Below are 25,457 nucleotides of genomic sequence, written 5' to 3'. Positions count from 1 at the left end.
AAGTTTTCACTAGGGAACACTTATTACAGTGTCATCAAGACTGTATACTATTGGCAAAAGAACAGACCAAAAAGTGGAATAATAACAGTCCAAAAATAGACTCACTCATATATATAGTCACCTCATTTTCCAAGGCACCAGTGCATTTTAATGAGGAATATTTTCAATATGTTGGAACACACAGGTATCTGCATGGAAAAATATGAGTCTTGACCCCCAACTTCACGCCATACACAAAAAGTAAGCCAAGATAGGTTAGATTTAAACGTAAAAGCTAGAATAGCTTCCCCCTTTCAAAATTTTCACTTAACTGGAGAAAACAGCTATTTCTTTATCTGTTTTTGTTTTTTACTGGCTTTATTACATAAGTTACATAACATAAATCCCACCCATTTTATGTGACAACTCACTTATTTTTACTAAATTTATAGTTTTGCCATCACCACAATCCCATTTACTATTTTTTTATTTTTTGACCACACTGCACAGCTTGTGGGATCTTAGCTCCCCAAACAGGGATTGAACTCAGGCACTCAGAGGTGGAAGCAAGGAGTCCTAACCACGCAACTGCCAGGGAATTCCCTATTTTACCTGTTTTTAAAGGTCAGGCAAACCGTTATGTCTCTCTTTTGCCCTTTCCCTTTTAATCTCAGTTTTTATGTATATTTATATATACTAATGTCATTCTCTATCAAGTAATTTAGGATTCACACTTAATGACAGTTCTTTCATTATCTTCATATTTCACAGAATGAACTTCCAACATGCAGTAAATAATCTTTTTTTCATTTAGCCATATGATTTCAATTATGCTTGCAGTAACTAAGAACCTTGTGAAGCTAAATCTTGGCTGCTACCAAAATAATTGCTCTCACTTCGTCCCAGAATATTAAATCTGGTAAATTACAGAAGTTGTCAGGAAGAATCTCTCCTTATCTTCCAACAAAACCTTTATAAATAAAGCATGAATTTTTTCCTTGGCAGAAGGATTTTTGTACACAACCCTGAAGTTTCATACTTCTAAGAAGGTGCTATACAAAAAATTTGCTACAAGATTATCTAATCAAAAATACAGCAAAATAACTGATTTGTACACGTCAATTAATCTAAAGAATTACTTTTTTATTGGCATATACAATCAATCTAACAAATAAATATGATGTATACCAGCCATTCTGAAACACACTAAAAAAGCTTTTTAGTGCTATGGATAAACTCATTCAGGCAACACTTACTTAGCTCCTATAATGTGCCAGATGCATTTTGTGGGGTGCAAGGATTTACCAAAATAAATAAAGCACAGTCCACACATTCAAGGAATTCATAAATCAACGAACAAGACAGACAAATAGACAATATTATGTCATTTAACTTAATCGATACTAAGACATATAAAGGTGCACATTAGATAAACCCATCAGATAACGCCTCCCATGAAACTGGTAATTAGAGTAACAGGAAAAAGAAAACCATTGGAAAAGGGAATGTAGAGTGGAAAACAAAAGAGCTCCTGGAAACTGAAATATGATATTTACAATAAAAACATCAGTAAGTTACAAGCTAAATCAAGGAAATCTCATGTAATACAGAGGAAAAAGATAAAACACTGACTATATAAGATAGTCAATATGTCAACTATCAAGGTTTTTTTTTTTTTTTAAAGAAAAACATGAAAGTGAAAACATTTTCAGAGAAATATACTTCAATGTACCTAGGACCAAAGAACATGAATTTCTTGTTTTGGAAAAAAAAATGTTTTCTCACAATAATGAGAAGAACCACACCAATACAGAGGCTCATCATTGTGAAATTTCATAATATGAGAGATCAACAAAAGATCTTAAAAGCCTCCAAACCACCAGGAATCAAACTTCTCAACAGGAAACTGGAACCTGAAAACACATTTTCAGCAAAGAACTCTACCTTCAACCAAAATACTTATAAAGTATGAGGGCATAAGAAAGCTATTAAAAATACTAATAAAGCTATTATTCAACACATAAAAAGTAAATTGTTGAGCGGTAGATTACTACCTTCCTCCAAAGCGATTTTATTTAAACATTCTAAAATTTCTACATCCCATATATCCTTTCTGAGGAAATTATGAAAATGCACTAGGAAAAGTGAAAATTAAAACCAAAATGCTCCCACTTTCACCATGCCTATTTAACATAGTACGGCAAGTTGTAACTAAAACAATTAGATAAGAAAAAAATAATATCAATTCAAACTGGGAAAGAAAAAGTAAAGGTATCTCTATTGCAGATGACATGATCTTATATGCAGAAAATTCTAAATAATACACGCACACACACACACAAAGTTAACAAATTCAGCAAGAATATAGGATACAAAATCAATATAAAGGGCCAGCTATATTTCCATACATTGTACAATACACAACATACATGAAATATGCAATTTTCTTTTTGAAAACAAAATCAGGATGAAAATGAAGAGCTGATTCTTTGAAAGATAAACCATATCAACAAACCCTTAGCCAGACTCATCAAGAAAAAGAGAGGATCCAAAAAAAAATAAGAGACGTAATACCTGACACTAGAGAAATATAAAGGACCATAAAGAGATTACATAACACAATTATATGGCAATAAAATGGGCAACCTAGGAGAACTGGATAATCTCCTAGAAATAATCACCTAGTACAACCTCCCAAGACTGAATCAGGAAGAAATACAAAATATAAACAGAGACCAATTACAGTTAAGTCCCCTATATATAAACCAGTTCTGTTCTAAGAGCATGTTCATAAGTCCAATTCATTCAACAAAACTAGCCTAGGTATCCAACTAACACAACTGGCTGTATAGTACTGTACCGTAATAGGTTTATAATATTTTTCATGTCCCATCACTTCACAGCAAATAGATGGGGAAACAATGGAAACAGTGACAGACTTTATTTTCTTGAGCTCCAAAATCACTGCAGATGGTGATTGCAGCCATGAAGTCAAAAGATGCTTGCTCTTTGAAAAAAAAGCAATGACAAACCTAGACAGCATATTCAAAAGCAGAGACATTCCTTTGCCGACAAAGATCCGTCTAATCAAAACTATGGTTTTCCCAGTAGTCATGTATGGATGTGAGAGTTGGACTATAAAGAAAGTTGAGGGCCAAAGAATTGATGCTTTTGAACTGTGGTGCTGGAGAAGACTCTTGAGAGTCCTCTGAACTGCAAGGAGATCCAACCAGTCCATTCTAAAGGAGATCAGTCCTGGGTGTTCACTGGAAGGACTGATGCTAAAGCTGAAACTCCAGTACTTTGGACACCTCATGTGAAGAGTTGACTCACTGGAAAAGATCCTGATGCTGGAGGGATTGGGGGTAGGAGGAGAAAGGGACGACAGAGGATGAGATGGCTGGATGGCATCACTGACTCGATGGACGTGAGTTTGGGTGAACTCCGGGAGTTGGTGATGGACAGGGAGGCCTGGCGTGCTGCAATTCATGAGGTCACAAAGAGTGGGACACGACTGAGTGACTGAATTGAACTGAACAGTAAAACAGCTGGCATACAGGGGCTAGCATCGAGTAAACAGGCAAGAAGAGTTATTGACTAGAGGAGGGAAGGAGGTGTAAGATGGTAGAGCTGAAAGATTTTCAGCAATAGAAGATGGAGGGTAAGCTGCAACTTCACTCACATCAGATACTGAGAGAATACACATTTGCATTTTTGAAAGTTTACAACTTACTGGTTTGTATGTAGGGGACTTACTGTACCAATGATAAAACTGAATCAGTAATTTAGAAGACTCCCAAGAAATTAAAGTCCACGACCAGATGGCTTCACGGGTGAATCCTACCAAATTAACAATTAACAACTATTTTTCTCAAAACATTCCAAAACATCTATGAGCAAAGAATGCGTCTGAACTTCTACTACATCAGCATTACCCTGACACCAAAATCAAAGACATCACCACCTCCAAAAAATAAAAAAATACTACAGACCGCTTTTCGGCCAGAATCACCATCTTCCAGTAATTCGCCAAAATGACCAACACAAAGGGGACGAGGAGGGGCACCCACAGCATGTTCTCTACGTCTTTTAGAAAACACGGAACTGTTCCTTCGGCCACATACATGCAAATCTACGAGAAGGTAGATATCAAGGGAATGGGTACTGTTCAAAATGGAATGCCCCACAAATGTTACCATGGCAAAACTGGGAGATCTACAATGTTACTCAGCATGGTGTTGGCATCATTGTAAACAAACAAGTTAAGGGCCAGATTCTTGCCAAGAGAATTAATGTGCATATTGAGCATATTAAGCACTCTAAGAGCCGAGATAGTTTCCTGAAACATGTGAAGGAAAATGATCAGAAAAAGAAGGAAGCCAAAGGAAAACAGACTTGGGTTCAGCTGAAGCGCTAGCCTGCTCCACCCAGGGAAGCACACTTCGTGAGGACCAATGGAAAGGAACCCTAAGTGTTGGAGCCCATGGCCTGATAGGTGTAAAAATAAAGACCTGGACTGTAAAAAAGAAAAAACTACAGACCAGTATCACTTATGAACATAAATGAAAAAGTCCTCAACAAAATATGAGCAAAACATATTCATCAATACATTAAATGAATAAGCCTTGATAAAGTGGGAATTTATCCCAGAGATGCAAAGATGGTTCAATATCTACAAATCAATCTGGCAATACCATGTTACCAAACTGAAGAAAAAAAAATCACATCATCTCAATAAATGCAGAAAAAGCTTTTGACAAAATTCAAATTCCACTTATCATAAAACCTATCAACAAAGTAAGTATACAAGGAACATAACTCAACATAATAAAGCCCATTATGACAAATACATCATACTCAATGGTGAAAAGCTGAAAGCACTGCCTGTAAGATTAGGAACAAGACAAGATGCCTGCTCTCAGCACATTCCCGTCTGATTCCTTTGGCTAGGACTTCCAATATTAACTGAATAAAAGAAGGAAAAAAGAGACAGAGTAGGAAGTAAAACTCACTGTTTGCAGGTGACATACTACTGCTATATACAGAAAACCCAAAAGACACCAACAAAAACCTACTAGAACAAATGAATGATTCTGTTAAGCTACAGGATACAAAATTAAAACACAGAAATCTGTTGCACTTCTATACACTAACAACAAGCTATCAGAAAGAGAAACTAAGGAATCAATCTCATTTACAACTGCATCAAAAAGAAATAAGATACCCAGGAATAAATCTAGGAAGTAAAAGATCTCTACTCAGAAAACTGTAAGACAATGATGAAAATAACTGAGACAACAAGAGATGAAAATATATACTGTGCTCAGACTGGAAGAATTAATATTGTTAAAATGACTATACTATCCAAGATAATCTACAGATTAAGTGCAATCCCTACCAAAATACCAATGGCATTTTTCACAGAACCAAAACAAACTACTCTAAATTTGTATGAAAATCCAAAACAGCCTAACTACCCAAAACAACACTGAGAAAGAAGAACAAACTAGAGGTACCATGCTCCCTGATTTCAAACAGACTACAAAGCTATAGTCACCAAAATAATATAATACTTGCACAAAAGTAGACACAGATGGATGAAACAGAATAGCCCAGAAATGAACCCACATTTACATGGGCATTTAATCTACAACATAGGAGAAAAGAATATACAATGAGGAAAAGACAGCCTTCTCAATAAATAGTGTTAGGAAAACTGGACAATTACATGCAAAAAAATAAAACTGGACTTTTTCATATGATATACAAAAATAAACTCAAAAGTGGATTGAAGACTTAAAAGTAAGACTTGACATCATAAAACTCCTAGAAGAAAATGTAAGTAGCATTAACAATGTTTTTATCAGTCTTAGCAATATTTTGAATATGTCTCCTAAGGCAAGGAAAACAAAAACAGACAAATGGGAATAACCAAACTAAAAAGCTTGTCCACAAGGAAGGAAAACACCAACAAAAGAAAAGACTGCCTACTGAATGAAGATATATGCAAACAATTATTTAACAAAGTGTTAATATACAAAATGTATAAAAATCCATTTAACTCAACATCAAAAAAACAATCTTATCATGAAATGGACGGAGAAACTAAACAGACATTTCTCCAGAAAAGACATACAAATGGGCAACAGGTACATGAAAAGATGCTCAACATCACTCATCACCAAGGAAATGCAAATCAAAACCATAATGAGGACTTCTCTGTTGGTCCAGTGGTTAAGAATCTAATTGCCAATGCAGGGGACACAGGTTCAATCCCTGTTCCCAGAAGAGTCCACATGCCGCCGAACAGCTAAACCTATGTGCCACAACTACTGAGTTTGCGTGAGACAACTACTGAAGGCCCACGGGCCCTAGGGCTCAAGCTCTGCAACAAGAGAAGACATAGCAATGAAAAGCCTGTGCACCACAACCAACGAGTAACCCCCACTCACTGTAACTAGAGAAAGCCCATGTACAGCAACAAAGACCCAGTGCAACCAGAAATAAATAAAACCACAATGAGCTAAGAGCTTCCCTCAAAGCTCAGGTGGTAAAGAATCTGCCTGCAATTAGGAGACCCAGGTTCAATTCCCAAGTTGTGAAGATCCCCAGGAGAAGACAATGGCAACCCATTCCAGTATTCTTGCCTGGAGAATCCCAAGGGCAGAGGAGCCTGGCAGGCTATAGTCCATGGGGTCGCAAGAGTCAGACATGACTTTGCGACTAAAGAGCGAGAGAGACAATGAGCTATCACCTTACCTGTCAAAATAGTATTATCAAAAAGACAACAGATAATCAGTGCTGGAGAGAATGTGGCAAAAAGGGAACCTTCAGGCATTGTTGGTAGGTATGTAAGCTGGTGCAGCCACTATGGAAAACAGTATCAAGGTTCTTCATGAAATTAAAAATAAAACTGCCGTAGCAACTACCAAGCAATTCCACTTCTGGGTACTTTTTCAAAGAAACTAAAAACACTAATTCAAAAAGACAAATGCACATCTATGTTCACAGCAGAATTATTCACAATAACTAAGAAATGGAAACAATCTAAGTGTTCATCAATACGTTAATGGATAAAAAAGATGATAGATGAATATTAGCCACACACACAAAAAAAAGAATGAAATCTTGCCATCTGCAACAACATGGATGGACGTAGAGGATATTGTGCTAAGTGAAAGAAGTCAGACGTAAAAAGACAAATATTTTATGATTTCACTTATACGTGGAATCTTAAAAAGAAGAAGAAATGAACAAAAATAACAAAATGGAAACAAGAGTCATAAATCTAGAGAACCAGATGGCTACCAGAGGAGGAGAAGTAAAGGTAATAAATGAAATAGGTGAGGAAAATTAAGAGGTACAAACTTCTAGTCACAAAGTAAATGAGTCACAGGAATAAAACGTACACTGCAGGAAATACTGCCAATAATTATGTAATATATATTAATACACTATTAATGCAATATATACAAATGTAAAATTACATTATGACAAATGATAACAGATTTATCATGGTGATCACTTTGTAATGTACACAAATACCAAATCACCCTATGCTACACACCAGAATGAACAGTACTGTAGGTCGATTATACTTCAGTAACACTCAGAAAAAGATATCAGATTTGTGGTTACTGGGGGCAGGGGAATGGGAAACTGGATGATGGCGGTGGAAAGGTATAAACTTCCAATATAAAATAAGTAAGTACTAGGTTTATAATGCACAACATGATTGATATAATTAACACTGCTGCTGCTGTTGCTGCTAAGTCGCTTCAGTCATGTCCGACTCTGTGCAACCCCATGGACGGCAGCCCACCTGGCTCCTCTGTCCACAGGATTCTCTAGGCAAGAGTACTGGACTGGGTTGCCATTTCCTTCTCCAAATTAACATTGCTATAAGTTATATATTAGTCACTGAGAGAGTAAATCCTAAGAGTTCTCACCACAAGCCCTGCCTCAAAATAATCTCCGCTCCCAAACCAAGCATCTGAAGACAAAGTCTGCATATAGCTAAAAACCATTTTCAGGTAGAAGACAATGCTATTTCTTGAAGCATGCACATCAAGTTGTTTTTTTTTTTTTTTCTCTTCAGTAACAGAGACATTTATGCATTCATAAATCTGAACCATTTTCTCAACTCTTAAGATCAGAATCTTAAGACTTAGATGGCGAAACAGTGACAGATTTTATTTCTTGGGCTCCAAAATCATTGCTGATGGTGACTGCAGCCATGAACTTAAAAGACGCTTGCTCCTTGGATGAACTTTGCCTACAAAGGTCCACATAGTCAAAGCTATGGTTTTTCCAGTAGTCATGTACAGATGTGAGAGCTGGACAATAAAAAAGGCTGAACACCAAAGAACTGATGCCTTCGAACTGTGGTGCTAGAGAAGACTCTTTAGAGTCCCTTAAACAGCAAGGAGATCAAACCAGTCAATCCTAAAGGACATCAGTCCTGAATATTCTTTGGAAGGACTGATACTGAAGCTGAAGCTCCAATACTTCGAGTGAAGCTTCACTTCACATGATGTGAAGAACTGACTGACTGGAAAAAGACCCTAATGCTGGGAAAGGTTGAAGGCAAGAGGAAAAGGGGATGACAGAGGATGAGATGGTTAGATGGCATCACTGACTCAGTGGACATGAGTTTGAGCAAACTCCAAGAGATAGAAGTACAGGCAAGCCTGGCATGCTGCAGTCCATGGGGTCGCCAAGAGTTGGACACAAAAGAGCAACTGAACAACACATGACACCAAAAACTACTGTCTGTAAGAAATACACGACTCCTTCAGCTAACAAACTCCTCCTCACCTCAGCCTCCAAAGCAATCTTAAAAGTAAATTCTCTATCACCCAAGGACAGATTAAACTGCTTTTGGATAATGAGGGTGAAAATAGTGGTGCTGCCATAAAACTCCTAGAAGAAAACACAGGCATTACATTCTCCGACATAAATCCTATCAGTGTTTTATTATGTCAGTTTAAAGCAATACAAATAAAAGCAAAAATAAACAAATGGGACCTTTGTTTATTAACTTAAAAGCTTTTGTACAGCAAAGGAAACTATAAATAAAATGAAAAGACAAATACAGAAAATATTTGCAAGTGATGTGACCAAAAAGGGCTTAATTTCCAACACATACAAACAGCTCATACAACTCAGTAACAAAAACAAGCAACCCATTCGAAAGACAGGCAGTAGATCTAAATAGACATTTCTCCAAAGAAAACATACAGATGGCCAAGAGGGACATGAAAAGATACTCAGCATCACTAATTATTAGAGAAATGCAAATCAAACCACAGTGAGCTACCACCTTACACTGGTCAGAATAGCCATCAATAAAAGGTCTACAAACAACAAATACTGGAAAGAATGAGGGAGAAAAGAGAACCCTCCTATCCTATTGGTGGGAATGTAAATTAGTGCAGCCACTATGAAAACCAAGATGGAGGTTCCCCCAAGAAGCTAAAAACAGAGTTGCCACAAGATCCAGCAATCCCACTCCTGAGTATATATCTATACAAAACTATAATCCAGAAAGATACATGCACCCTAAGATCATCATAGTAGCACTATTCATAATAGCCAAGATATGGAAACAATCTAAACATCAAATGACAGATGAATGGATAAAGAAAATGTGGTACATATATACAATGGAACACACACACACACACACACACACTCAGCCATTAAAAAAAAGAACAATAATGCCATCAGTCGCAACATGAATGGACCTAGAGATTACCACACTAAGTGAAGTCAGAAAGAGAAAGACAAATACCATAAGATATTACTTATATTAAGGAATCTAAAATATGATTGGGCTTCCCTGGTGGCTCAGCTGGTAAAGAATCCACCTGCAACGTGGGAGACCTGGGTCCGATCCCCAGGTTGGGAAGATCCCCTGGAGAAGGGAAAGGCTACCCACTCCAGTTTTCTGGCCTGGAGAATTCCATGGACTATGCAGTGCATGGGGTCACAAAGAGTCAGACACGACTGAGTGACTTTCACTTTCATGTTCACATGAGGAATCTAAAATAGGACACAAATGAACTTATTCACAAAGCAGACTTACAGACATATAAAACAGACTGTAGTTGCCAAGGGGACAGTGGGATACTGGAGGGATGGTTTGGCAGTTGGGGATTAGCAGAAGCAAACTATTATATTATACACAACATGGATAAACCCCACAGTACCGCTATAAAGCACTATATATTCCATGTCCTGTGATAAAACACAATGAAAAAGAATATATTTGTAACTGAACTGCTTTGCTGTACAACAGAAATTAATAAGACACTGTAAGCCAACTGTACTTCAATAAAATATTTTTTTTTAAACATTGGTGTTGAAATGTTTAAAACACGTATTGGGTAATCAAGATGATTAGACAGTGACTGGACAATCAAATATTATAGATGGCATCCACTAGCTGCAACTGCAATATACATACAGACACACACACCACAGTGAAAAGTATAAACTGAAAAACATTTTCTCTCAATAGGAAGAAAAAAAACCTGTATGCTGCCTGAGTAACATCCACTTCACCTGCTAACAACCCTTAGAAAACAGCAAAGAACTAACTTGCCCATAAACAAGTCAAGGAGAGCTCATGAATGTGGGGATTCCATAGTAGCTATTAGTGGAATATGAATTAAGTGAGAAAAATAAAGTAGAAGTATTGGGCTGGGATGTACTTCTGCCAAACTTGGATTTTAACATTGAAATAAAGCAAATTTTCAGTAGCAAATGTAAGGAGATTAGAAACAGGCACTAGGTCCTAACAAAGTAAAGAGCTAAACAGACTGAAAAATCAATAATTATTTTGAATCCATAAGAGACAGTACAAACTGCTGAAACAGACACGTAAATACAGGGGATCATGGTTTAATGGAGCAGTAACTGACAACAGACTCCACCTTGGGAACCAGTGCCAGGGTAGAAAAACCTGAACTGTAACTGACAAATTGCTGGATGCTCAGTGTTAGACAGCCTGAGTTTAAAACTCTAGGGATGCCCAGTTATAGGGGGCTCCCACATTTCTGGAAGTTTTCCTCTAGGAGCTAGATCAGATCTCACACTAAGTATCAGCTCATGAGAAAAATCCTGGGGTGCAGGTGGCTCGGCAGGGTGGTCTCTGTTACTTTTAACAACTATGCCTAATCTCTAGAGAGAAATGAGTTAACCACAGTCTAACTTGGTTGGGTTTTATCAGAGCCTAACTGACGTGGGGAAAGGGAAATTATCCAACTCCAGCCTACCAGAGCCAATCCTGTCAAACTTAAGGGGGCAAGAAGAGATATGAGAAGCACCTGTGAAGTTCACAGTCCAGAGGCACAGACTCATTTAAAAACTCAAAACTAATCACAGAACTAAAAAAACACTTCCCTTTCCCTCACATTGATGCCTTACCACAACATTATTAAAAGCCTATTATATAAAACACTTCCTTTTACCTAACATATCCTGTCTAAAAGACATAAAAAATTACAACACATACTAAAAAGCAAAAAAAACACACAACTTGAAGACAGAGCAACCATCAAAATTATCATACTGGAATGCTGAAATTAACAGATTGGGAATTTAAAACTATGATTAACATGCTAAGAATTCTAATAAATAAAGTAGACCACATGTGGGCTTCCCACGTGGCTCAGTGGTAAAGAATCTGCCTGCAGTGCAGGAGACTCGGGTTCAACCCCTGGGTTGGGAAGATCTCTGGAGGAGGAAATGGCAACTCACTCCAGTATTCTTGCCTGGAGAATTCCATGGACAGAGGAGCCTGGCAGGCTATGGTAAGAACAGATGTGCAATGTAAGCAGAGAAATGAAAATCCTAATAAAGAAGCAAAAAGAGACCAAAAAAAAAAAAAGATCAAAACCAGAAATGGGCAAGAAACAGCAAGGACCTAACAGAAGTTAAGAAGAGGTGACAAGAATATATATAAGAACTATACAAAAAAGGTCTTAATGACCCAGATAACCACAATGCTGTGGTTACGCACCGTGAGCCAGACATCCTAGAGTGTAAAATCAAGTGGGCTTTAGGAAGTATTACTAGGAACAAAGCTAGTGGAGGTAATGGAATTCCAGCTGAGTTATTTAAAATCCTACCAGATGATGCTGTTCAAGTGCTGCTCTTAATAGGTCAGCAAATTTGGAAAATTCAGCAGCGGCTACTGGACTGGAAAATGGAAAAGGGCAGTTTTCATTCCAATCCCAAAGAAAGGCAATGCCAAAGAATGTTCAAACTATCATACAACTGTGCTCATTTTACATACTAGCAAAAAGTATGAAAAGTGTTCATCACTCAGTCATGTCTGACTCTTTGAGACCTCAAGGACTGTATAGCCCACCAGGCTCCTCTGTCCATGGAATTCTCCAGGCAAGAACAGTGGAGTGGGCAGCCATTCCCCTCTCCAGGGGATCTTCCCGAACCAGGGATTGAACCCAGGTCCTCTGCACTACAGGCAGATTCTTTACCATCTGAGCCACAAGGAAGGACCACATGTAGCAAGGTAATGCTCAAAATCCTTCAAACTAGGCTTCAAAAGTACATGAACCAAAAACTTCCAGATGGAAGCTGGATTTAGAAAAGGCAGAGGAACCAGACATTACATTGCCAGCATCCTTTAGATCTTAGAAAAATCAAAACAATTCTGGAAAAACATCTACTTCTGCTTTACTGACTACACTAAAGCCTTTGACTGTGTGGATCACAACAAACGGTGAAAAATTAAAGAGATGGCAATACCAGACCACCTTTCCTGCCTCCTGAGAAACCTGTATGCAAGTCAAGAAACAACAATTAAAACCAGACATGACACAATGGACTGGTTCAAAATTGGGAAAAGGAGCGCATCAAGGCTGTATACTATCACCCTGCTTATTTAATTTTTATGCAGAGTACATCACGTGAAATGCTAGGCTGGATGAATCACAAACTGGAATCAAGACTGCCAGGAGAAATATCAATAACCCCAGTTAAGAAGATGATACCATTCTAATGGCAGAAAGCAGAGGAACTAAAGAACCTCTTGCTGAGGGTAAAAGAGGAGAGTGAAAAGCTGGTTTAAAACTCAATATTCGAAAAACTAAGATCATGGCATCCGGTCCCATCACTTTGTGGTAAACAGATGGGGCAAAGTGGAAACAGTGACAGATTTTCTTGGGCTCCAAAATCACTGTGGACAGTGACTACAGCTATGAAATTAAACTTGCTCGTTGGAAGAAAAGCTATGACAAACCTAGACAGCATATTAAAAAGCAGAGACATCACTTTGCCAACAAAGGTCCATAAAGTCAAAGTTTTAGTTTTCCCAGTAGTCATGTACCAATGTGAGAGTTGGACCATGAAGGAGGCTGAGTGCCAAAGAATTGATGATTTCCATTTTTGGTGCTGGAGAAGACTCTTGAGAGTCCCTTAGACAGCAAGGAGATCAAACCAGTCAATCCTAAAGGAAATCAACCCTGAATATTCATTGGAAGGACTGATGCTGAAGCTGAAGCTCCAACACTTTGGCCACCTGATGTGAAGAGCTAAAGATGGAAAAGCCCCTGATGCTGGGCAAAAGAAGGGGGCAGCAGAGGATGAGATGGTTAGATAACAGCACTAACTCAATGGACATGAATCTGAGCAAACTCCAGCAAATAGTGAAGGACAGGGAAGCCTGACGTGCTGCAGTTCATGGAGTTGAAAAGGGTCGGACATGACTTAGTGACTGAACACCACCAGCCATTCATGATAAAAACTCTAGGTGAACTAGCAAATAAAAGGGAACTTTCTCAACTTAAATTAGAAACTTTCCCACTAAGATAGGAAAAAAGGAAAAGATGTCCACTCTCATCAATTCTTTTCAGCATCTTACTGGAAGTCCTAGTGAATGCAATAAAAGGAAATAAAAGTAATACAGATTTGGGAAAAAGAAATAAAACTATCTTTGTTCACAAATGACATGATCATCTAGGTATAAAATGTCAAAGAATCCCCAAAAAACTTCTGGAACTAATAAGCTACAGAATATGAGGGTAAAGTACAAAATTCAATCATTTTCCTACGTATCAACAAAGAACAAGTGGAAAACACAATACCATTTACATTATCACTCCCCAAAAGTGAATACGTAGTTATAAATCTAATATATACAAGATCTATATGGGGGAAATGAAAATACACTGATGAAAAAAATTAAAGAACTAAATAAATGGAGAGGTAGTCAATGTTCATGAACAGGAAGACTCAATACAGTTAAGATGTCAGTTCTTCCCAACTTGATCTATCGATTCAATGCAAGCATAATCAAAATCCCTGCAAGTTATTTTGTGAATATGGTTGAACTGATTCTCAAGACTATATAGAGACGAAAAAGACCCAGAATAGCCAACACATATTGAAAACAAAGTTGGAGAGTTGACATTGCCCAAATTCAAGACTTTCTTAAAAAGCTACAGTAATCAAAACGGTGTAGTACTGTTACAAGAACAGACTAACAGAGGTCAAGGGAATAGACTGCTGCTGCTGCTAAGTCACTTCAGTCATGTCCGACTCTGTGCGACCCCATAGACGGCAGCCCACCAGGCTCCCCCGTCCCTGGGATTCTCCAGGCAAGAACACTGGAGTGGGTTGCCATTTCCTTCTCCAATGCATCAAAGTGAAAAGTGAAAGTGAAGTTGCTCAGTTGTGTCCGACTCTTAGCGACTCCATGGACTGCAGCCTACCAGGCTCCTTGGTCCATGGGATTTTCCAGGCAAGAGTACTGGAGTGGGGTGCCATAGCCTCCTCCGAGAGCCCACAAAGAGACTCAAGTAGAGCCAACTGATCTTTGACAAAGAAGCAAGGACAGTATCAGAGCAGAGAGTCTTCTCAGTGCTGAAATAGCAGGACATCCACATACAAAAATATAAATGACTCTCGACACAGACCTTCCAACTTTCACATAAATTAATTCGAAATGGATCATAAACCAAAATGTAAAACACAAAATTTTAAGAATCCTAAAAGATAACCTAAGAGAAAACCTACATGACCTTAAATATGGCAATGACTTCTTAAGATACAAAATCAAAGGCATGATCCATGAAAGAAATCACTGATAGGCTGAACTTCATTAAAATAATAAACTTCTGCTTTGTGAAAGACAACATCAAGAGAATGAACAGACAGACCACAAACTGGGAAAAAATATTTGCAAAAGCATGTTATTCAAAACATACAAAGAAGTCTGAAGACAACAGTAAAACAATCTGATTAGAAAATAAGCCAAAGACCTTTACAGACATCAAAGAAGATATACAGATGGCAAATAAGCATATGAAAAGATACACCACATCATGTCATCAGGGAAAGGCAAATTTAAACAAGATACTACTACACACCTATTAGAAAGGCCAAAATCCAGAAAGCTGACAGTGCTGACAAGGATGCAGAGCAGCAAGAACTCTTATTCACTGCAAAATGGCAAGGCCACTTTAGAAGAGTTTGGCAATTTCTCATAAACCTAAACATACTGTCACCAGGACTTCCCTGGTGGTCCAGCAGCTAAGACTCCATGTTTCCAACATAGGGGGATCAGATTTGATCCCTGGTCAGGGAACCAGATCCCACATACTGTAACTGAAGAGTTCACACACCGCAACTAAAGATTCGGCATGCCACAATGAAGATGGAAGATCCCGTGTGCCATAACTAAGACCAGGGGCAGCCAAATAAATAAAAAAACAAACAAATAAAAAAACAAACATGTTGTTACCATCCAGTCTTGGAACCATGCTCCTTGGTATCTATTCAAATGGACATTAGACTTGGACACAGATGTTCACGGCAGCTTTATTCGTAACTGCCAAAACTGAGATGCAACTAAGATGTCCTTCAAGAGATGAATGAATAAATGAACTGATACAACCAAACAAAAAAAATGTGCTATCAGTCATGAATAGACATGAAGAAACTTTATATACATATTACTAAGTGAAAGAAGCCAAGTTGAAATAGCTACATCATTGTATGATTCCAGATATAAGACATTCTGGACAAGGCAAAGCTATGAGACAACAAAAAGATCAGAGGTTGCCAGAGGTGAGGGGAACAGGAGATTAACAGGTAGAACATGGAGGATTTTTAAGGCAATGAAAATACTCTTTATGATACTATTTTGGTGGATACATGTCTTTACATTATTTGTCCAAACCCACAGAATGCATCACCAAGAGTGAACCTTTATGCAATCTATGGACTTTTGAGTGATTATGACGCACCAACATAGGTTCATCAATTATAAACAAATGCACCATTTTGGTGATGGATGCTGATAATGGGAATGGCTATGTATGTGTGGGGACAGAAGTTGTAATGGGAAATATTTAAACTTTGCTCTCGATTTTGTTGCAAACCTAAAATTGCTCTTAAAAAAATAAAGCCTTTAATAAAAATAAATAACACAAGTACAAATTTAAAAAGTGCAACAGTGTATCTTGTTATTTTAACATGTAATAACCTTCAGCTTGTTTTTAGTCAGGAAATTTATGGATCAAGATGTCCATAGGGCAAAAAATTCTTATTTATTTAGCTGTGCTGGGTCTTAGATGCAGCATGCAGGATCTTTAGTTGCAGCATGTGGTATCCAGTTCCCTGACAAGGGATTGAACGTGGACCTTCTGCACTGGAAGCATGGAGTCTTAGCCACTGAACCACCAGGTAAGTCCTAGGAAATTCTTACATACTAGACATAAGTTAGTTTACTTTCAATTTCTTCTGAGCCACATTGGATAAGTCTTGCTTCAGTTATGATTTGGGGATCATTCTTTTCCCTTCTCCAATTAATCAAGAGTTGTCTATATATACTGTATACAAACTATACTTTAATACTTTTTAAAAGCTGTCTATATATTAACAAGGAATAAACATGCATGATTAACAAAAGTCTAAATCTAAAAATCTAAGGTTCCCACTGGGATAAGTCATCTGATTTGCCTACAATTCTAGATTGTGACCCCAACGGATATTCATTACAGAAAAATGAACTATCATTTTGCAGAATTGAAAAGCAACTATTACTTCACAAATGTGGGGTATTTTATAGTGGCTTGCATTAATACCTAAAGTTAGAAGTCCACATAACCAACATTTTAAATTCAAATCTTCCTTTTATCTCTAAGAACAGAAAATTGTTACCTACCTTTCAGAAACCTCTTGCTTCAACTGAGGGACTTCATCAAGTGCTGAATCAATATCCATGAAACCAAGAAAATCTCGCTTTATATTAAGGGAAGGCTTCTCCAAACCCTTGCCTGATGTTTCCTGACCCCTTGATAAAGGATCCAAATCTGTTAGCTGCATCTCTGACCCCTCACCTTCTGTAAGACGGACCCGTTGACCAGGAGAACTGGGAACACTGTTCCCTTCTTGGTCAGAGCTGTTCTTTTGCTTTCCATCTCTCTGAGGCTTACTATTCAGCCCATCATCCCGGAAGCCTTTAGCAAATGGATTGTAATCTATTTTCAACTGGGTAATTTGAATGTTTTGATAAGCTGTTACTGCAAAGAATTCAGTCTGTGGGAAGGTAAAAGTGTGGACACCAGGGCCATTTAATTGTATCACTTCAGTAGCCTTTTCTGCAGGCACCAAGTGAAGCCGCGGCAAGTAGCGATGCATAGAGTGCAAGATAATATGCCCTTCTTGGTCCAGTGTATTGTTTGTAAGTTTGAGTTTGTAGAAAGACACTGGTTGATGCATCCAATAATGACCTGTGGAAGGAGATTCTGGATGAATAAAAACCCTCCCCAAAACATGGGGCTCAGCCTTCCCACTGGGCTCCCACCAGCTACCGTTCCATTTATAACGGTGATTATCCACAGGAGATATATCCATGACAAGGATATATTTCATATTTGAATCTAAACCTGTTATCCAATAACGACAGTAAGGAAACATGCGTCTCCCCTGCTTCGTCAGAATCATCTCTGTGCTTCGATGATAGAATTCGTTCCACATACTATTGTTATCCAAAGTGACAGTGATTCCTCCTACAGTACAATCAGCTGGAAGGCAAATCTTTCCTTTAGATTTTCCTGGTGATGACACACTGCTAGCCAAAGCACAGGCATCCCGATTAGTAACCAAAATTCCTTGATCAGTTTTGCCATTTCCTGGCTGTTTCAGGATGACAAAGAAGGTAGGTGCTGCTCCTGGCACTGTCCCACCATCTTGATTAGCCAATATAATCTGCTGTTTCTCCTCCATGATTCCAGTGGGAAAATCAGTAGTAAGATAATTGTAGTTACCACATAATCACAATGGCCTTCCCAGCCTAAAAAAACAAAACAACAGTTTAATCAAGTGAACATTTATTTTACTAACAAAAATGTAAGAATGATTATGTTATCCCAAAATACATTCCTAAATTCTTCTAAGATTTTGCTTCTACTTTTCTCTCAATCGCTGTAAGGATATTCATTCTGGAATATTTGATTATCTTTCTAAAGTTCATTTTAATCTAATTGTTAGTCATATCCCAATCCTTCAATAATTCACTATACATGCAATGTGAAAGTGAAGTCGCTCAGTCGTATCCGACTTTTCGATCCCATGGACTGTAACCTACCAGGCTCCTCCGTCCATGGGATTCTCCAGGTAAGAATACTGGAGTGGGTTGCCATTTCCTTCTCCAGGAGGTCTTCCCAACCCAGGGATTGAACCCGGGTCTCCCACATTGCAGGCAGACACTTTATCATGTGAGCCACCAGGGAAGCTCATGCATGCAATAATCTCACATAAAAAAAAAGTATTCATTGTAGAAAAATTATATGAAGATATAAAAGTATACAGACTTAAAAGAAGATTAAATTGTAAAGTTATCTGCATTCCAAAAGAATCCCCATAATTTATGAATTTGAGAGGATTCTGTTACAAGCACATCCTCCTGAGTAAAAATTAACAAATTTCCATGTTATCACTGTACAGAGAATCACCTCTTTTATTAGAGTACTGGCATGAGTTCATACATAAATAAAAAGTTATTTAATTTAATTAGTACATGAAAGTGAAAGTGTTAGTTGCTCAGTTGTGTCTGACTCTTTGGGACCCCATGGACTGTAGCCCACCAGGCAGCTCTGTCCGTGGGATTCTCTAGGCAAAAATACTGGAATGGGTTGCCATTCCCTTCTCTAGGGGATCTTCCAACCTAGGGATGGAACCTGGGTCTCCTGCATTGCAGCTGGTTTCTTTATGAACTGAGCCATCAAGGAAGCCCTGTTAGTACATACATTTAAAGAAAACATGACAAAACACCAGAACTTACTGGAAAAAGAAATAGTTGGCTCCACAACTCAGACCTTACACTGAAAAAAATTCCAACAGACCAAACACTTAAATCCCATCCCCTACTCCCAACTCAGTGTAATTTTTTTTTAATTCTTAAAGAAATCTTGAAAAAAGCTTTTTGATAATAAGTAATACACAAAACCTAGCAGTTAAGACAACAAAATTTTTGATAAATTCAAAATCTTATAAATTTGTTTTTAATATGGCAAAAACTATCCACGTAAGATTAAAAAAATGACTGACTGGAAAACAGTACCTGAAACATATCATAAAGAACTCATTTTCCTAATATAAAAAAGAATTTTATACAAATTGGAAAAACAAAAAATCGAATAGAAAAAAGGACAAAGGATAGGAATTGCAAATGGTTAAGAAAATGTACACAGTCACAGAACAGAAGGAATTAAAGTCATCCTAAGATACTGCTTTTTACCCTAGCAGAATGGCAAAAATAAAAGCCTGTCAAAGGTGCTGGAAAAGGTGTATGTCAACCAGCATTCTCATCTCATCAGCCACTTAGAGTGCAAGATGACAGAATCTCAAAGGTCAGTATGAAAATATCAAAAGTAGAAACACACACATCCCAGGAATCAATGGTTCTTCTAGGACTTTATCTTACATACATATGTGCAAACACACACATATACACCTGTAATAAATGGTGGTACTATGAAAGAGTGGAATATTCTGCAGCTAGAAAAGAGAATTATAAATCTTATAGACTCATTACTGCAGATGGTGAGTGCAGCCATGAAATTAAAAGACGCTTACTCCTTGGAAGAAAAGTTATGACCACCCTAGATAGCATATTGAAAAGCAGAGACATTTCTTTGCCAACAAAGGACCGTCTAGTCAAGGCTATGGTTTTTCCAGTGGTCATGTACAGAATTGATGCTTTTGAACTGTGGTGTTGGAGAAGACTCTTGAGAGTCCCTTGGACTGCAAGGAGATCCAACCAGTCCATTCTAAAGGAGATCAGCCCTGGGTGTTCTTTGGAAGGACTGATGCTAAAGCTGACACTCTAGTACTTTGGCCACCTCATGTGAAGAGTTGACTCATTGGAAAAGACTCTGATGCTGGGAGGGATTGGGGTCAGCAGGAAAAGGGGACGACAGAGGATGAGATGGCTGGATGGCATCACAGACTCGATGGACATGAGTTTGAGTGAACTCCAAGAGATGGTGATGGACAGGGAGGCCGGGCGTGCTGCGATTCATGGGGTCCCAAAGAGTCGGACACGACTGAGTGACTGAACTGAACATTATCTAAAAGATATACAAAGGGCATAAAGTTCAAAACAATTATAGATTATGCTATATACTTCTATAAGTTTAAACAAAGAAAAAGCCAAAGAAAGAAAAGAATATGTATGTATTTTCCTGACACAGACTACCTGCAAAGACAGAAGAGGAACGAACTGGTAGTATTGGCTTTATCAAGGGAAAACAGGGTGGCTGGAAAAATACTCTGACACTTTCTAAATTTTTTATCTTGTGACCGTACAACCTATCCCCCCACCCCACCCCCCAAAAAACCCTGAATTAGTTAATTCATAAAAGTTACACCAAAAAAACACATATACTGTATGACTCCATTTATAAGAAACATCCAGAATATGCAAATCTATAAAGTAGATCAGTGGCTGACAGTGAAAAGGGAGAGGATTAATGAGGACAATTGTTAACAGTTTGCGGTTTTCTATAAGAGTGATGAAAATGTTCTGAACTAAAAACCAGTTAATGTATCCTTTAAAATGCTGAATTTGGGGGCTCCTGCTGGTCCAGTGGTTAAGACACCACATTTCCAATGCAGAGGGCCTGGGCTCAATCCCTAGTCAGGGAACTAGATCCCACATGCTGCAACCAAGAGCCCACATGCCAGCAACTGAAGACCCCGCATGCTGCAACTAAGACCTGGTACAGTCAAATAAATATATAAATGTTTTAAATCACTAATTTTATGTGAATTATATCTCAATAAACCATTATAAAGAAATCTCAGGTTGTTACATTCAACTGAAGTGATGTGATAAAATAAATTACCTAAATATTCTACAAAATAAAAGCTATCACCTTCGATTAGCTTTTATACAAAAAAGGAAAATACTACATCACTAGGCTTCCCAGGTGGCATTAGGGGTAAAGAATCCACCTACCAATGTAGGAGCCATAAGAGACACAGGTTCGATCCCTGGGCTGGGAAGATCCCCTTGAGAAAGGCATGGCAACTCACTCCAGCGTTCTTACCTGCTGGAGAATCCCATTGACAAAGGAGCCTGGCGGGCTACACTGTCCATAGGTTCACAAAGAGTCAGACACAACTGAAGCAACTTAACACACACACACACTCTTGTTTAACTGGGTCAGTAAGTTTTGACTAACTAAACTGAGCCACTTACTGGTGTTCCTCTTTTTAATTAAAAGTCTAATTTTACATTTCATCAGAGCTATTGACAACCAATAATAAAATCATCTGATCTGAATTTTACATCTTTCAGGACTGGCCACATGATCCTCCCAAAAAGTTGGGGGGGGCGGGCTCCAAAACTTAAATTATTCATTATCTTCAGGATAATACTTTAAAGACCAACACTTCAAAAAAGGTTGGTTATTGTTTCTGATTATGGCTAGATATGAAAATAGAAACCCTACTTTCTAACACTAAAGCACTAATACCTAGGAAAGGTTAAAAAAGAAAAAAAGATCTCTCCTCTGATTTGGAGTTTGAGAGATAGATAAAATTTAGAACGATTCTTTCAAAAGTTTCCTCAGGCTTAAGGCAATTAAGTTTACTGATTTCCTAAAACTAGTTTAAGTAACATCTATCAGAGACTGATAAGACAAAATTTAAACACTTATAAGTCACAAATACAGTGACTTTTATAAAAAGAGTAAAGTTCAGAAAGTTCATAAAAACCAATACCTCTAAAATGGTGTATAATTGATCAAAAAGGCCATCATTAAAATATCTACAAACAATACACTGGAAAGGATGTGGAGAAAAGGGAACCCTCTTGCACTGTTGGGAATGTAAACTGATACAGCCACTATGGAGAACAGTATGGAGATTCCTTAAAAAACTAGGAATAAACTACCATTGTTGTTGTTCAGTCACCTAGTCATATCTGATTTGTTGCAACTCCATGGACTGCAGCACTCAAGGCCTCTGTGTCCCTCAACATCTCCAGAAGTTTGCCCAAGTTCATGTCCATTCCATCAGTCATGCCATCCAGCCACCTCATCCTCTAATGCCATCTTCTGCCCTCAATGTCTCCCAGCATCAGGGACTTTTTCAGTGAGTCAGCTATTCACATCAGGTGACCAAAATACTAGATCTTCAACTTCAGTATCAGTCCTTCCAATAGGTATTCAGGGTTGACTTCCCTTAAGACTGACTGGTTTGATCTCCCTGCTGTCCAACCATTATGACCTAGCAATCCCACTAGTGGGCATATACTCTTAGAAAACTATAATTCAAAAAGACACATGTACCCCAATGTTCACTGCAGCACTATTTACAACAGAGAGGACATGGAAGCAACCTAGATGTCCATCAACTGAAAAACAGATAAAGAAGTTGTGGTACATACATACAGTGTAATATTACTAAGCCATAAAAAGGAATCAATGTCAGTTGAACTGATGCAGATGAACCTAGAGTCTGTCAAACAGATTAAGAAGTTGTGGTACATGCATATAATGGAATATTACTCAGCGGTAAAAAGTAACAAATGTCAGTTGAACTGAGGGGGATGAACCTAGAGCCTGTCCAACAGAGTAAAGTAAGTCATAAGGAGAAAATATCATATTTTAATGCATATATACAGAATCTAGAAAATGGCACTGATGAACCTATTTGCAGGACAGGAATGTGAACAGAGACACAGATATGGAGAATGGACTTATGCTGGGGTGGGGACAAGAAGTGAGAGCGAACCACTGACATATATACACTACCATGTGTAAAATAAGACAGCTAGGGGGAAGCTGCTATAAAACACAGGGAAACCAGCCCAAAGTTCTGCATCAACCTACAGGAGTGAGATGGGGGGAAGGTATCTCCCTCTCAAGAGGGAGAAGATATATATATACACCTATGGCTGATTCGGGTTATTATATGACAGAAATCAACACAAGATTGTAAGGCAATTATTCTTCAGTTAAATAAAACAAAGCTAAAAACATAAAATAAAACTGTATATAAATCAAATAACACAGACTCCTAATCTTGTACTTAGTCCATAAAGCTCAGTTTTGTTACAAATCAAGTATTTTTGTAAACAATTATGCAAAAACACACTTATGAAGTGCAGTTAAGACAGGCAGCAAGGAACTACTTGAAAAAATTGTTTAGCTATCCCAAACCCACAAAGACATTAGAGAGTTAAGAACTTCTTATAAACACTGTCTTCTATAACAAAACCTTGATTTTTCATCATTTTTACAGGTAAAAGTGGGCAAGGACGTTTTAACCAATGCTTTAAAAATCATTATCTTTTAAAAATTAATCTATGAAATATCAAAGATTCTACCGATGGGAATCCAGTTTAGAGACTATACTATAATAAATTTTAAACTTACATTATATATACACATTTCAAAATTTTCCTTTCATTGAAACACAAAAATTAAGTTCAGAAGAGTCAGACTGCTTTATTTGCACTCTACACAAGTATCTAATAAATGTAAAAATGTGTGTATTAAGTCCAAAAAAAGTCTGAACTTTCAGACTTTTGATTTGTATAGTCTTTTTTTAATCCTCCTGTCAAGTTTATTCCATAAATTGATCAAAATGTGTAAAACCAAAAACATAATTTACAAAAAAAAATAGTATCTATCTTAAGCCATACGTTGCTAAAGGTTTACACACGAGAAATAAAATTTTATTCCACAACAATTCTTAAGCATGGATTTCACTTCATTATAAAGCAATATGCCTACGCTTTTGGAATACAATATTGGATTTTCTAAAGAAAGGATAGTCAATTCATCAAATTCAACTGTATCAGACACACAAACACCACTCTAAAGTCTAAGATAACTTTAACCAATTGCAAAAATCAAATTACTTAGGCTACTCATGAAGCAATAAATCTCCTTCCAGAAAGATTCTAAAAATTCTCTGAAAGCGTTAAGGAAGACCACAGTTTTGGTATACAGATACAACTTAGCTGTTGTAAATCTCAGTTCAGCTGTTCAAGATCAAGCAGTTATCCACATAGAATTACTATAATAATGACCTACAGAGATAAATTCAGTTGTGGCTGGGAAATATTCTAAGTAACTTTCTGAAAATGTCAACATCAGACGGTGCAGGCACTCACATCAACACACTAATGCAATTACACAGAGAATGTTTTCCAGTAATGTGTCAAGTTCCATAAGAAAACTGTTACAATTCCAGAGAACCTATTCTGAGTATCTTCTCACCAATGACCTCTTTTGGAAATGTTTAGTAACTACTAAAGCCACGATCTTCATACAACTTACAAAATACACTAGTTAGTTTACTAGCTAGTTACCTAATTCAGATACTAGTATCAGTCTACCCCTCCCCCCACCCCCCAACCAACCTGGCAACAAAGTACACCAAAATTCCAAACCAATACTATTACTTTAAAAACACAAACATTACAAAACATTCAGATGATAACTGAGTATTTTCAAAGTTGCTAAAAATAACCATAACTTTTCATACAGTAAATGCATTACTGTAAGGTAGGCATGGAGATGTTAGTTTGTTCCTTAACATAATTATTCACTACAAGAGTGCGGTTAAATTACATTTCTGAAGCTCAAATTTGTAAGAGAATAGGTTCACTTGAATTTCAGTATTCATCAATATACAATGGGCCCAGAAATTTGAAAAATCTTTTTAAAAGCATAATTTACATACAAAAGTAATCAGAAAACTAGACAGCAAGGGATGCAGACAATAAAATAGCCAACTATCCGTTCTTAATCGTCATTAGGTTAACTTTTATAATTAAATAAATGATGTGCGTGCGTGCTAAGTCGCTTCCGTCGTGCCTGACTCTGACCCTATGAACTGTAGCCCGCTAGGATCCTCTGTCCTTGGGATTTTCCAGGCAAGAACACTGGAGTGGGTTGCCATGGTACTCACTATCTATAAGCAAGCAC

The 25,457-nt window shown here is 37.6% G+C and overlaps 1 protein-coding gene and 1 pseudogene across 14 annotated transcripts in view; one reads left to right on the top strand and one right to left on the bottom strand.

The window, feature by feature from the left end:
- The window catches only part of MGA (MAX dimerization protein MGA), a 148,901-nt gene that overhangs the window by 74,288 nt on the left and 49,156 nt on the right, over positions 1 to 25,457 (bottom strand). For all 14 annotated transcript variants that reach the window (XR_011258446.1, XR_011258447.1, XR_011258448.1 and 11 more), the window contains exon 2: positions 17,174 to 18,304. Coding sequence is in view for 10 of the 14 variants with exons in the window: in XM_069597865.1 (XP_069453966.1) it covers positions 17,174 to 18,237 (1,064 nt within the window). In the remaining 4 variants the exon portion in view is untranslated. The remainder of the gene's footprint in view (positions 1 to 17,173; positions 18,305 to 25,457) is intronic.
- LOC138444014 (large ribosomal subunit protein eL21-like) lies at positions 4,011 to 4,471 on the top strand (annotated as a pseudogene).

The sequence above is a fragment of the Ovis canadensis genome, chromosome 7 (genome assembly GCF_042477335.2).
Source record: "Ovis canadensis isolate MfBH-ARS-UI-01 breed Bighorn chromosome 7, ARS-UI_OviCan_v2, whole genome shotgun sequence".
Lineage (NCBI taxonomy): Eukaryota > Metazoa > Chordata > Mammalia > Artiodactyla > Bovidae > Ovis > Ovis canadensis.
Note: the sequence above shows the minus strand (reverse complement) of the source record. Positions and strands in the feature narration are given on the sequence as shown.